Source organism: Ornithorhynchus anatinus, chromosome 4 (assembly GCF_004115215.2).
Source record: "Ornithorhynchus anatinus isolate Pmale09 chromosome 4, mOrnAna1.pri.v4, whole genome shotgun sequence".
NCBI classification, from domain to species: domain Eukaryota; kingdom Metazoa; phylum Chordata; class Mammalia; order Monotremata; family Ornithorhynchidae; genus Ornithorhynchus; species Ornithorhynchus anatinus.
In genome coordinates this window covers 90,043,625-90,058,334 of record NC_041731.1, presented here as the reverse complement: position 1 = coordinate 90,058,334, position 14,710 = coordinate 90,043,625, and the positions used below count along the sequence as shown (strand labels likewise).

General features: G+C 42.1%; 1 protein-coding gene across 2 annotated transcripts in view; it reads left to right on the top strand.

Annotated features, from left to right (window-relative positions):
- SNX7 (sorting nexin 7) overlaps positions 1-14,710 on the top strand; it is a 79,688-nt gene that overhangs the window by 23,812 nt on the left and 41,166 nt on the right. For both annotated transcript variants that reach the window (XM_007664205.3, XM_029062994.2), the window contains exons 5-6: positions 1,942-2,140; positions 8,081-8,280. In XM_007664205.3, the coding sequence (XP_007662395.1) occupies positions 1,942-2,140; positions 8,081-8,280 (399 nt within the window). The remainder of the gene's footprint in view (positions 1-1,941; positions 2,141-8,080; positions 8,281-14,710) is intronic.

The window sequence follows — 14,710 nt, the reverse complement described above, 5'->3', positions numbered from 1 at the left end:
AGACTTAACTCCATAGTTCCACATGTTGCCATGACCCCTTAACACTTTCAAGATGGCTGCTGCTGAGGCCAAGCATGTACCCATGCTTGGTACCAAGTACCTCTGAGGTTCCTGTTGACTTGGGTTGCATGCCAGTCTTGATTCAACAGAGAGTGGAGTCAAGCTTGAAATAGCAGTGGTCTAAATGTGGGACCAAGGACCTTTGTGGTTCTAGTCTGCTCTTTCAGAGTGCAGGATTAAAGGAGGGAGACCTTTATGGAATCCCCAATCATTCAGTCAGTGATTCATTTATTTATTTGAGTACCTGCTTTGTGCAGAGCACTGTACTAAGCCTAGTCACCCTTCCAGCTACAGAGATGCTTGAGAGTTAATCTTTCCTTTGTGGTGACTCAGACTGTAACCTTTTCTATCTAATGGGAGTTGTTTCTGTTACCCCCCTCCTCTCTGGAAGCAGATTACATGGGTGCTCTTTGGTACTCAGCACTTTAAAAAATATGTTCTGTTTATTCAGGTATGCTGTTAACTGATAAGCAAATGCCTGAATGTGTTGGCAGTTAGGGATGGGTGGAGATTAAGTATTTCCATTCCTTTTGCATACCTCTTTGCCAGCATGCCCCTTCTAGGAGAGAAGAATCTCACAGGGAAGCTACTTTAAAACAGTGTAGTTTTCCTGAATGTCATCATAAGACTAAGCTAATTCTCATGGCATCATTTCTAAGACTTTTGTAGTGCAAAACCCTCTCTCTGTTGTGATCTTTTATGAATTAATAAATCATAGCTCCTCAGGAAAGATTATTGGTGACAAGGGTCAGCGTTAGATAATTTATTGCAGAGATTACCTGACAATGACTATCCAGCCTAAGTCGCTACTTAAGAGGCTGCAAGTCGGACAGAAGAATCCTAAAGTTATTTTACTGAATATAAATCATTTTCCGACAATACTGATTGAGAATCATAAAGACTGGAAGGTTTTAGGCATTGGAATTGATTTTATGGTCTCAATCCACTTTCAAAAATTGAAACTTTAGAAGATGCTGATGTTTGCAGAAGAGACTTCACGGGATTAGCTGTCTTCAGTATTTCCTAGGATCAGTCGTAGATCCTAAGCAGTATCAGGTGAATGGGATTTCCGGGTAAAGAGACCATAGGATCATTGTGGGTAATAATAATAATAGTATGTGTTAAGCACTTACTGTGTGCCAAGCACTGTGCTAAACGCTGGGGTAGATACAAGATAATCAGATTGTCCCAGGTGGGGCTCATAGCCTTAATCCCCATTTTACAGATGAGGCATAGAGAAGTGAAGTAACTCACCCAAAGTCACACTGCTGGGATTAGCACCCACGACCTCTGACTCCCAAGCCCGTGCTCTTTCTGTTAAGTCACATCTACCAGATCTGTTATATTGTACTCTCCCACGCAGTTAGTACAGTGTTCTGCACACAGTAAGTGCTCAGTAAATTCTATTGATTGTTAAAGAAGGGTCACTGCATGCACAGTCGGTCACTTCAACATTTATTGCTTCTGAAATGTTGTAGCCAGTAATCTAGTGGCATAAACGTTATCAAGCCTTCCAAAGCTTCCTAAAGCCAAACTACAGCAGCAGTAGCTTTAGACATAAAAGCTCTACTATGCAGTGAAGACTCCTAATCTTCTTTGACTGCCTGCTTCTCCCTCTCCAAGCCCTCTGCCTTGAAAGAAGCCACAGTATTCATTCGTTTTCCATTTCAGCATATCCCTATGCAAATAAAGAAAGAAGCCTGGAATGGAGTGTACCATTCAGGGCAAGGAAATAATGGACACAAACCGTACTGACTAGAGAGTAATTGGGAACTCGACGTTATGTGATTTATAAATTACAGTGTTTTATCAATTGTTTTCCTCTTCGAACTAAGGAATGTTTTCACGTGTCCCACTTCAAATGTTGTGTTTTGATTCTAGGAACTTTCCTCGTACAAGAAGCAAGGTCCTGGCTTGCTTAGCCGGATGGGACAAACAGTCAGAGCTGTAGCCTCCTCTGTGAGAGGGGTGAAAAACCGCCCCGATGAATTCATCGAAATGAGTGACTACGTGGAAATATTTAGCCAGAAAATAAACTTGATAGACAAAATATCTCATAGAATTTACAAGGAAGAAAGGGGTAGGTGGAACTACTAAATGCTGCCTTTTTCTCAGTGTAGTTTAACATAGCAGATTTGCTGGGGGTGTTGCACATTGAGTGCTGAGAATTTGCCTGAAAAAGCTGTACCCCGTACATAGGTAAATGTGCTTGTTGTCTTGGAATCTTCTTATTACCCTAATTAGCTCATCAGAATAGGGGTAAGACAGACATGAGGGTAAAGAGAGTAGAATCTCAAAAGCAGTGTTCTAAGGGAATGTGTTTTATGGGGGAGAGTTGGGCCACAAGCTAGAGAGCTGTTGCAGAGGGTAGTGGGTTTTATAGTTTTCCAAGAAAAGAGGTTGTCAGAGGGTGGGAAGGCACATAGTGATCTTAATATTTGCTGCCCCACAGAAGTATGAATTCTTCAATAAAGTGCTCCCCGTTTTCTAGTCCCTTTTCTTTCAGTTTCTCCCCTGGGACAAACCCTCTCCCATCTTTGTCACCTTCAATCAACCTTAGCTCTGTGGAATGGACAGGGGTATGATTCTATCATCATCATGAGTATTTATTGACCACCCACTGTATCAAGCACTGTATATATTTGTTGTTTGCTATTTGCCCTCCATATTTGAGGAAGTCACCAGGGCAATTTACCAGGCAGTTTACCTAAACTGCACATGTGGCTGAAAAGGCTAACACGGGACCTACAATCCTGGCCATGTTGCGTGCACAAAAATGCTGCCTCTTGTTGGGTTGTCATATTTGCAACACCTGGATCTCTTTTTTCTCTTTTGCCTCATCCTTCCTTATGAAGTTTTTGTTTGAAAAGAGCCACTCGTTTTTCATTAGCAGTATGCCATGCTGATCTGTCCACAGCATTGACTACCAGTTTTTCCTGGCTGATTCAGTGGAGTAGTTCCCAATCATTTTTACGTTTTCTTGAGGGTGGCCTTTAAGGCACTATCATCTGCATGCAGTAATTCTGAGTCACTGTTTATGTGATTTTTGGATGATGCAAGAATCCTTTGAGTTGGAAGTTTTCCAGTGGTCAAAAGGGTAATCTAACACCTGCATCTGGGTCTCTTGATATGTCCTCCAGCATCTATACTGAGCAAATGGGATCATAAAACAAAAGTGGAAAAAAATAGTCCACACTCTCAAAGATCTTACAATGTAATGATCATCATTTATCTTATAAGAAGTGAAAAGGGACTTTTAGTAAAAGTTTTCCACAGTATGATGAGGAATAGGAAAGGATTTTGTTGCTATAACAAGCATTCTTCAAAATAAAAACGAAATAGTAAAACAGATCACTATTTCCTTAGTCTTCTCTCTGATTTACGTACTTGGTCTGAAGGAATGGCAGGCTATGGTACAGAACCTGTCCTTCTCGATAGTAGTCAATCTCCCAAATTATGTTATAATGTTTTAATTGAGGAGTAGTGTGGTCTGGGAGTCAGAGGATCTGGGCTCTAATCTCAGGGTAGGTCACTTTTTTAATAATATTTGTTAAGTGCTTACTATGTGCCTGGCACTGAATTAAGCACTGGGCTAGATATGAGAATCTCGAGTTGTACCCAATCCCTGTCCCACATAGGGATCACAGTCCTAATCCCCATTTAATCCCCAGAGAAGCAGCATGGCTCAGTGGAAAGAGCACAGGTTTAGGAGTCAGAGGTCATGGACTCTAATCCCGGATCTGCCACCTATCAGCTGTGTGACTTTGGGCAAGTCACTTCACTTCTCGGTGCCTCAGTTACCTCATCTGTAAAATGGGGATTAAGACTGTGAGCCTCACGTGGGACAACTTGATACAGCTCGGCACATAGTAAGTGCTTAACAAATACCAACATTATTATTTAACAGATGAGGTAACTGTTGACTCAAGGAAGTGAAATGACTTGCCCACAGTCGCACAGGAGGCATGTGACAGGTCCTCTGATTCCCAGGCTAGTGCTCTTTCCTCTAGGCCACACTGTTTCACTGTGCCTCAGTTTCCTTATCTGTAAAATGGGGATTCAATATCTGATCGTCTTACTAAGACTCTGAGCCCCATGTGGCATATGAACTGTGTCTATTTTTAACTTGTATCTACCCCAACATTTAGAACAGTGCCTGCCACGTAATAAGTTCTTAACAATTACCATCTTAATCATAATGATAATTCATCTTTCTATATCTGCGTTTTGAAAATCAGGCCCAGGCATCAAGGAGATTATTGAATAATACAGAGAGAAGCAGCTTGGATCTTAAAGATGCCAGAGGAAATAGCCTTAAATTAGGAGAGATTTTGGTAGAACATACTGTTATGTATTGACTGTTAGGGTGATAAACAGTGGGGTTAGTTTCAAGAGAGATTGTATTCTGTCCATCTAGATATATTTAAGGAAAGAGTAGATCACCATCTTCTCTGGATATATGCCATCCCAGAGTCAAGTGTTTTGACTGAGGGATCGCTCATAAGTCCTTTGAGTTGTTAGTGTCTATGAGAATGCCCAGCACTTAATACAGTGCCTGGCAACAAATACCATAATCATTATTATTATCTTATTTCAGAGGGCACAAGGGGCATGGCTATTTGAGCATTGCCAAGGAGATGATAGTCTGCCAGTGGGTCACATGAAGGTTGAGTGTTACTCAAAGTGTTACTCCCAAGTTGGTAGCTGAATGATTTGCCACAGAGACAGAAGGAGATAAGATTTCTGTGAGAATTGAGGGAAAGAGAAAAAACTCTCAAGCCTGCCTGTTAGAATTGGCCCAATTGCCTAACCCTGTTTAATACTGGGTGGTCTGTGGCCGAAATAACCTCCCATTTTTGGTGAAGGGGGAGTTGGATGATCAGTTCCCTGTCCTGTGACCAGCCCCTAAAGGGGACCTGCCTGTGACCTACCTCCCTTCTGCCCTGGAAGCCCCAGGAGAGCTCACCACACTGACCACAAGGAATGTCCAGAAATGCCAGAAGTCAGTGCAGGATATGCTTTCTTTGAGCTCTGTTACACATTTTTTTTCCTAATGGTATTTAAGTGCTTACTATGTTCCAGGCACTGGGGTGGATGCAAGATATTCAGGTTGGACAGTCTCTGTCCCACATGGGGCTCACAGTCTTAATCCGCATTTTCCAGATGAGGTAACTAAGGCACAGATAAGTAAAGTGACTTGCCCAAGGTCACACAGAAAAGTGGGGGACCCAGAATTAGAACCCACGACCTTCTGAGTCCCAGGCCCGTACTCTAGCCAGTAGGCCATGCTGTTTCTCAAACACATGACACAAGACGTCCAGTAAGCACTGTAGGAGATGGCCTATCTGGCTTAACACCCAGGAGGTCCACCGGCCCACACTGGCAGAACGCCCCAGAGCATCACGGACATAGCTGCCGGCGGCCAGTACAGTCTTTCCCTTGAGGAGCAGAGCCCCGGAGCTGCACCCGGGGAAGACCGCTCACTGACACCTCACTTTTGACCGGTTTTGTACAATTTATATCATCGTATTATCTTGTGCCTTCATTCTATCATCTGTTTCCCCTTTATTTCTCCTCCTCGGTCCTACTCCCTTCAGTTTTTCCTTCCTTTCTGGAGGTGAGGCACCTTCTGCTCTCCCTGCTCTTGGGAAAGGTGACCTGCTTGGTTTTGGGATCCCTTCAGCCTGTTGATTGACTATTCCGTACTAGGTCTTCAAGCTTCTGCCTTGGACCGATTCATATTGACATCCAAGCTGTAAGCAGCTTCTCCAGAATCGTCCACTTTGCTTGCTGCCTCTCCTTACAATTTCTTTCTATCTCAGTCAGTGCTACTGAATACTAATAGTGGCATTTGTTAAGAGCTAACTATGTATCAAGCACTGTAGGAGGTCTGGGGTAGATCAAAGACTGGAGGCTCTCTGTCTATGGGCGGGAAATTAGGTGTCTCATCCCCATGTTACATATGGGAAAACTAGACACAGATCAGGTAAGTTACTTGCCCAAGGTCACACAGCAAGCAAGTAGCAGAGCCACGATTTGAACCCAGGTCCTCCGACTCCTGGGGCCCTGCTCTTTCCATTAGTTCAGGTTGCTTCTTTGCCTATGGAGGGCAAAGCACTGTAGTAAGACTTTGGAGGAAGGAGTTCAACAGAAACCAAACACACATTCCATGCCATCAGAAAACTTACAATCTGACATTGCTTTCTGCCTACAGATGATTTCAAATTGTCACTCTTTCAACCTTCTCCTTGCCAGTAGGATGCCAGTCTATAAAGTCAGCCTCAATTGTAGCCTCGTTATGTTGTATTCTCCCATGCGTGTAGTGCAGTGCTCTGCACACAATCAGTGCTCAATAAATGTTTGATTGATCAGAACTCTCCTAGTCATTTATGCAACATATTTAATACTCCATGTATATGGGGCTTATAAGAACATCCCTGCTGTAAAGTTTAATGGACTAGCAGCATAATAGAAACTTGTGATTACTGTACTGAAAGGATTCATCAAAATAAATCGGATAATCTCTTTTTACCACCTTCAAAATCTTTGGCAGGTTGAATCTGTCCAAAATTCAAAGGCAGAAAATAATTTCTTTCATTGGATTTTTTTTCCTGAGTTAAAAAAACTAGACATTTTCCCTGTAAATTTGAGCTATCATTCACAGAGTTGCATTATGCTATTTTCATGTTCATGCAAAATATAACATCTTAAATGTCACCATGAAGAACTTAAGGGCATACTTTGTCCTTTCAATGTGAGATATGCTTGTCAACATCCCATTAAAATTGATTAGATTATTTCTGTTTCGTAGCTTTGGGAAACAGTTGTCCCAGTTACTGTGTTATAATCAGAATGTTTCTTTCTCCCCTCTCTCACCCAAGTTAATGGAAAGGGAAAATTTTTTTTGGCTACAGCCCAAGTTGCAGAACAGCTGGACACACTAAACTAATATAGTTTGGTTTTTTTGGCTTTGTTTAATTTGCCATTGATTGAAACTGTCTTGGTGTTGATTGTGATTCTTTGGTGGTGTTGTTGCTATCCATTGCTTCGTCTTTTTCCTAAAGAAAAGTAAAAATGAAGACATCTATTTGCATTAGAAGAATAGGATAACCTCATACACTCCCAGTCTGGGACATCTTTTTCGGCATACGCTTCCTGTTTCCTGTGCATTTTAGCTAGGAAACTCTAGAATAGCTGAATGGGAAAACTCTGTTGAGCAAACACTAATGATGCCTCCATTTAATTAACATACCAAACCAAGAATAGAGAAGCTAAAGGTCACCTGAAAGTGTGAGCTTCACAATCTTAGTATAAAGATAAAAATATTTGAAATACCATATCTAACAATCAGAAATATTACATCCAGACACAGTTGGTGCTTGTCATGTTTCTTGAAATCTTTTCCACTTGATACTGGCTGCATGTAACTAACTGGCCTGGAGTTTTAAAAATAGGATTATGGAGCTGTAACAGCTCTAATAATTATAATAATGGTATTTATTAAGCACTTACTCTGCCAAGGACTTGTAGTAAGTGCTGCATATAACTTAATTGGCTTGGACACAGTCGCATTCTCACGTGGGGATGACATTCTGACGCAACTATCCGAGAATGTAGTGAAGATTTAAATTTGCAAAATCTACACATCTGTTTTTCTGTCTAGGAACTAGGATAGCTCTGAGGTGATGGAATCAATTAGAGACGCTCCGTGTTATACTGAGATGGTTCCCTGTATGTTGGTTGTTCTATGGGCTGCTTTGGTTTACATTCTCTTCAGGCTTTGCTGGATATTTTCCCCCAGCAACTTTTCAATCTAGAGATTGCTTGAGGCCATTGCTTATTCTAATCTTATCGTCCATTGGTTCGTGCAAAAATAGAAAACAAGATGAAGGTTTTTTCTTTAGCGTTGTAGTTTTTGACAATTGCAGTCCATTGAGGTTTTCAGTAACTAACTTGTCTGCAATTCAAGTTCAAATATGCCTGTACAGATGACACATATAACTAAATCTCTCTCTTTTAGAATATTTTGAAGAAATGAAGGAATATGGACCAATCCATACCTTGTGGTCTGCATCAGAAGAGGATCTGGTAGAATCCTTGAAAGGGGTGGCCAACTGCATTGACAGATGTTGCAAGGCTACTGAAAAAAGGTTGTCAGGATTTTCAGAAACCCTACTGCCAGGGGTTCATGAATATGTTCTTTACAGTGAAACCTTAATGGTAAGATCATTTAAATACCCAAATTATTATTTACGGGTACCATTCTTTCAAACATAGAAAGTCAGCCTTTTCGTTCTAGCCCTACTAAATTTGAGAAAACTTGCACTTTCCGTCTTTCCCTTATAACATAATTCTTCTCCTAACAGCTTCACATCAACTGTCATAAAACTATAGAAATTAATTTGGTGAGCCCACCTCAGGTCTGGTTCCACCCAGTGTCCTGCCGTGGAATGCTAAGTAGTGGTTCATAAGTGATCACGATGATGGTATTAAATAAGCGTGACTCAATGGAAAGAGCACGGGCTTTGGAGTCAGAAGTCAAGGGTTTGAATCCCGGCTCTGCCACTTGTCAGCTGTGTGACTGTGGGCAAGTCACTTAACTCCTCTGTGCCTCAGTTACCTCATCTGTAAAATGGGGATTAAGACTGTGAACCCCATGTGGGACAACCTGATTCCCCTGTGTCAACCCCAGCGCTTAGAACAGTGCTCTGCACATAGTAAGCGCTTAACAAATACCAACATTATTATTATTATTATTATTATTAAATAAGCACTTAGTCTGTGCCTAACAATGGAGAAGAGGATTATCAAATCCGACAGAGTCCCTGCCCACACTGGCCTCTCAGTCTTGGAAACTGAGAGAACAGGAATGTCATATTCGTTTTATAGAAGAGAAAATCCAACCCACAGAAGTTGATTTGCCCAAGGTGGTAAAGCTAGGGTCAGGACTTGAATGTTATTTATTTATGTTTAATGACACTTAAGTGCTTACTATGTTCCAGGCACTGTACTAAGCATGAGGTAGGAACAAGCTAATAAGGTTGGATAATAATAATAATGGTATTCATTAAAGCCCTTACTATGTACCAGGCACTGTACTGAGCACCGGGATGCAGTCCCTGTCCCACCGGGAGCTCACAGTATAAATTGGAGGAGGAAGAAACAGTCCCCATTTTCCAGATGAGGTAACTGAGGCATGGAGAAGTTAAAGGATTTGCCCAAGGTCATACAGCAGAGCAGCGGCAGAGCCAGGATTGGAACCTAGGTTCTCTGCACCCCAGGCCCCTATTCTTTCCACTAGCTGGAGGAGTTGGATGTGTCTTCTGAAGTAGGCTCAGGTCTCACAGTGGTGTAGAAGGTTGGACATATCAATCAATCGTATTTATTTAGCTTTTATCGCGTGCCAAACAATGTAATAATAATAATAATGTTGGTATTTGTTAAGCTCTTACTATGTGCAGAGCACTGTTCTAAGCGCTGGGGTAGACACAGGGGAATTAGGTTGTCCCACGTGGGGCTCACAGTCTTAATCCCCATTTTACAGATGAGGGAACTGAGGCATAGAGAAGTGAAGTGACTTGCCCACAGTCACACAGCTGACAAATGGCAGAGCTGGGATTCGAACTCATGAGCCCTGACTCCAAAGCCCGTGCTCTTTCCGCTGCTCCACACTGCTACTGAGTGTTTGGGAGAGTACAGTATAAAAGAGTTGGTAGATACGTTCCCTGTCCATAATGAGCTCAGTACCTGTGTAGACCTTCAAACTGATATGGAGCTTGATAGGAGAATCAGCGTGGCCTAATGGAAAGAGCATGGGACTGGGAGTCAGGCAACCTGGGTTTTAATTCCGGCTCTGCCACGTGTCTGCTGTGTAACCTTTGGCAAGTCAAGTGACTTCTCTGTGCCTCAATTACTCATCTGGAAAATGGGGATTAAGACTGAACCCCACGTGGGATATGGGTTGTGTCCAACCTGGCTAGATTTTATCCGTCCCAGTGCTTGTTACAGTGCCTGGCACATAGTGAGCACTTAACAAGTACCATCTGGGGAATCGGGCAAGAGGCTTGATGCCGTATTATCACCCCAGACTGTTTTGTAGTCTGCTGAATGCTATATTCACCTCCTTGATTCTTTCCCTTTTTTTGCCTTGGTGCATTATTGTATCCTATACTTACTAAGCAACAGAATATAATGACAGTTCTGAGCAAGAAGAATAAAAATAATCATGGTATTTTTATATGCTTACAATGTGCCAAGTATTATACTAAGCATTATACAAGATAATCAGGTCCCACTGATGAGTAGGAGGGAGCAATGGTATTGAATCTGCATTTTGCAGATGTGGCTACTGAGCCACTGGGAAGTTAAGTGCCTTGTCCAAGGTCATACAGCAGGTAAATGGCAGGTATACTGCACTCTCCCAAGTGCTTAGTACAGTGTAAGTACGGAATAAATATGATTGGTTTATTAATTTTCTTGGTGTTTTTGTAACTGTCTTTCCAGCCAACAGGGTTTGTGGGACAACTGTTTGAAGAACACTTAGTTAAATGATTCTGAGAGTATTAATTGGTTTAAATGACATGAACCCTGCCCTTGAGTTTACAGTCGAACTGGGACCATACTCAGGGAGGAAAAAGGAAAGTGGATATGTAGATGAGTGAGTACTTAATAGGGCATGTTAAAAAAAAAGTTCTATAGATGTTTGTGAGTATGGAAGTACATGGTTGGTGAATAGTGCTGGGATGGTAGTTGAAAAACCAAGGAAGAGGAGAAATTAATGGGTGAATTCCTCCAGAGGTGAAGTGATTTCAGAAGGGCATTGAGTGTGGGGAGAACTGAGGTCTGCCAAACATGAAATGAGTGGGTGTTCTCGATGGTGGGAGAATGCAAACTGTGTGCAAAAAGCCCAGGACTGGGAATTAGAGGGCCTGGGTTCTAATCCCAGCTCTTCTGCTTGTCTGCTCTGTGACTTTGGCTAAGTCACTTCACTTCTCTGGGCCTCAGTATCCTCACCTGTAAAATGGGGATTAAGACTGTGAGCCCCATTTGGGAGAGGGACTGTGACCAATGCTATTATCTCTACCCAAGCTTAATATAGTGTCTGGCATATAGTAAGCATTTAACAAATACCATAAAAAACTGACTTGCTTAAGATTACACAGCAGCCATCTGGTAGAGCTGGGATTAGAACTCCCTCCTCTCTCCTTCCTCCACCCTAGACAGTGAACCCATTTGAGACAAGAACTGTGTCCAACATGATTATCTTGGGTCTACCCCAGCCCTTAGTAACACATAGTAAATGTTTAACAAGTTTCGTAATTATTAATGGGAGCGATGAAGAATGCAAGCTGGGGTATAACGGAAGAAGAGTGCATAGGTAGGGAGAGAACGGACAGTGCCTTTAAAATCAGTTGTTAGGAATTTTAGTTCGATGTGGAAAGGAATGGGCACCTGTTAGCTCTTTTCAAGAAGTGGTAGATGGCAGAATGTGATTCTGGAAAAATGATCTGGGCATCGAGTGTGGATGGCAGAAGGAAGAATTCGGAGATAGAGAGACCAGCCAGAAGCTGATGGAATAGTCAAGTCAGGATATGGTATTCTCCATGACCAACGTGGAGGGCACTTGGATATAGAGAAAGGGGAAGACCCTGGTAACATTCTCTTCCAAGTATTGGGCACAATGTGTACCGTTCAGCAAGTGCTTAGTAAATGCCTTTGACTTGACCGTGTAGTCAGCTGTAGTTGTGAACTGTAATTCCTACACATCCTCAAATTTCAGGCTAAAGAATAGGCTGCAGTTCTTCAAATGATGATGGTGATGGTATTTGTTAAGCACTTACTATATGCCAAGCACTGTTCTAAGCTCTGTCCCATTCCAGCGAAGCCTAGAGAAGCGAGCACAGCACTGGGAGCCAGGAGAACTGGAATCAACTCCAGCTTGGCCACTGGCCTACCATGGGACTGTAGACAAGTCGCTTAACCTCCTTGGGTCTCAATTTCCTCATCTGGAAAATGGGAATGAGAAGGTGGCTCTCCCTCTCTATTAGGCAGTGAGACAAGGACTGTATCTGGTCCATTTGTCATGTATCCATCACATAGTAAGCCCTTAACACCATAATTCTAAATAAATTTACTAATATATATGTGCACTTTTGCGCAAAATAGGCTAATGGCATGTTATTCCTCATCTAATATATTTTAATGTCTGTCTCCACCTCTAGACTTTGTGGGCAAAGATCCACTATATTGTAATTCCCAAGTGCTTATTATAATGATCTCTACGCTTATGTTGGTTAGCATTGGTATTTCATCTATAATTTATTTTAAAGTCTGCCTCCCCCTCTAGACTGTAAGCTCCTTGCTGGCAGGGATCGTGTCTATTGCACTGTGCTGTCCTAAGCATTGATCCACACCTGTAAGCGCTCTATAAATTACATTGATTGATTGATATTCCCAACTAATGTCTTTCTTTATTTCCCCTAGTTGCCTAACAAACCATTTTTGGACATAGTTACAGTCTTCAAATGTACAGTAAGGTCTCTGTAATTTAAAACCAAAGTTGAAAGAGGACCCCAAGTGCAACTTGAATCTTTTCTTCTTTTAACCGCAGACTGTGTATTGTATTGTGGTTAGGTGTCTTCTACACCCCTCCCCCTCCATGCCCCACCAAAGTACTTACAGTCATATCTCTAATCGATTTTAATGTATGTCTCCCCCTCTAGAATATAAGATCATTAAGGTCAAGGAACATGGTCTACCAACTCTGTTGTATTGTACTCTCCCAAGTGTTAGTGCAGTCGTCAGCACCCACTAAGCATTCAAAAATACCACTGATTGATTAGTCTTTAGGTGACTAAACATAAACTTAGTTTGTTAATAAGTAGGTATATGTCTGTAAATCTGCCTGAATTGACAAAAGATCCTAGTGTGTTTACTGGCCACTGCTCCCCAGTTGACTCCCATCTATCTCCATATATCTCTTACCACTAGCTGCTTAAATGGTGTTTTGTTAACTTCCTTGTCGAGCTCAAAAATCTACAGTATTTTGACAGCCGTTAAAAGGAGCAAAGAGTGGTCCAAATTATCAGAGTCTGGTTTAATGAGGCTTAAATAAATGGCATTACTGTGGAAAGGGGATAGTGACTACATAATTTGATAGTGACCAGAAGAAAGAGGAACAGGTTTACAGTGCAGTGTGAAGGGTTTGGATTAGAAATCAGAAGCAGCATGGCCTAATGGAAAGAGCACAGGCCTGGATGTCAGAGGACTTGGTTTCTAATCCCTAGTCCACCAGTTTGCCTGCTGTGTGACCTTGGGCAAGTCGCTTAACTTCTGTGTACCTAGGTGTCCTCAGCTGTAAAATAGGGATTCGGTGTCAGTACTACCTCATAGATTGTGAGCCCCTTGTGAAGTGGGACTGTGTTCAACCTGATTAACTTGTATCTACCCCAACATTTAAATGGTGCTTGATGCATTATAAGCACTCAACCAAGACCATAAAAAAGAGAGAAGTATTAATCACCAGAATATTAGTTAAGGGGGTGGAGAATCTCCTCTTCACAGGCTTTAAAGATAGGTGAGGTTCTTCCTGGATTAGATCAATTTGATCCTCCCTGAAAGAGTGGATATGGAAGTACATATCCCCTTTAGACTGTTAGCTCCTTGTTGGGCAGGGAACATGTCTACCAACTCTGCTAAATTGTACTCTCCCAAGTGCTTAGTACAGTGTTCTGCGCCACAGTAAGCACTCAATGTGATTATTGAAATAGTCAATTTTATTATTATTAATAATAATAATGGTATTTGTTAAGCGCTTATTATATGCCAAGCACTGTTCTAAGCACTAAGGTAAATACGAGGTAGTCAGGTTGTCCCACGTAGGGCTCATAGTCTTAATCCCCATTTGACAGATGAGGTAATTGAGACACAGAAAAGTTAAGTGACTTGCCCAAGGTCACAGAGTAAATAAGTGGCAGAGCCGGGATTAGAACCCACATCCTCTGACTCCCAAGTCCGTGCTCTTTCCACTAAGCCACGATTTTCTTATTTTCTCACCAGGCGCTTTGGATAGCATGCTGTTGGGGAACTAGAGAAGGTTCATTTAACAACACGAGCTGCCCAGATGCAGTGAGAGTTGGGAGGTCTGGTTATAATAATAATGATGGTATTTGTTAAGAGCTTACTATGGGCCAGGCACTGTACTAAGCGCTGGGGTGGATACCAGCAAATCAGGTTGGACACAGGCCTTGTCCCACACGGGGCTCACAGTCTCAATCACAGGTAGTATTATTCCAAGCATGCCTCCTATAGTTCAAGTTTGCCTTCTGCAGGAACATAACTCCCCAGTTACTGGTGAGCTGATGGGGTCTGACATCCTGTAATCATTTACAGCCCTGAGATTAAAAATTTCAGGAGTCATAACTTCTCTTTAGTAGTAGATCCCTCAGGGCAGCTGCCCTGCGTGTTCTACCAACTGAGCGCTCTGAACGAGCGTATTGCTTGTACTGGCTCTTCATCTGTTTGTATTTTGACTTCACAGAAATACTTTATTTTACTTGGCAAGGCAGTATATGCCTGGGGAACAGTCTCAAGAAAAGAATGGGTTATGAAAGCATTCGGTTCAGTGTAGTGCCTTCAAGTTCATTTTTAA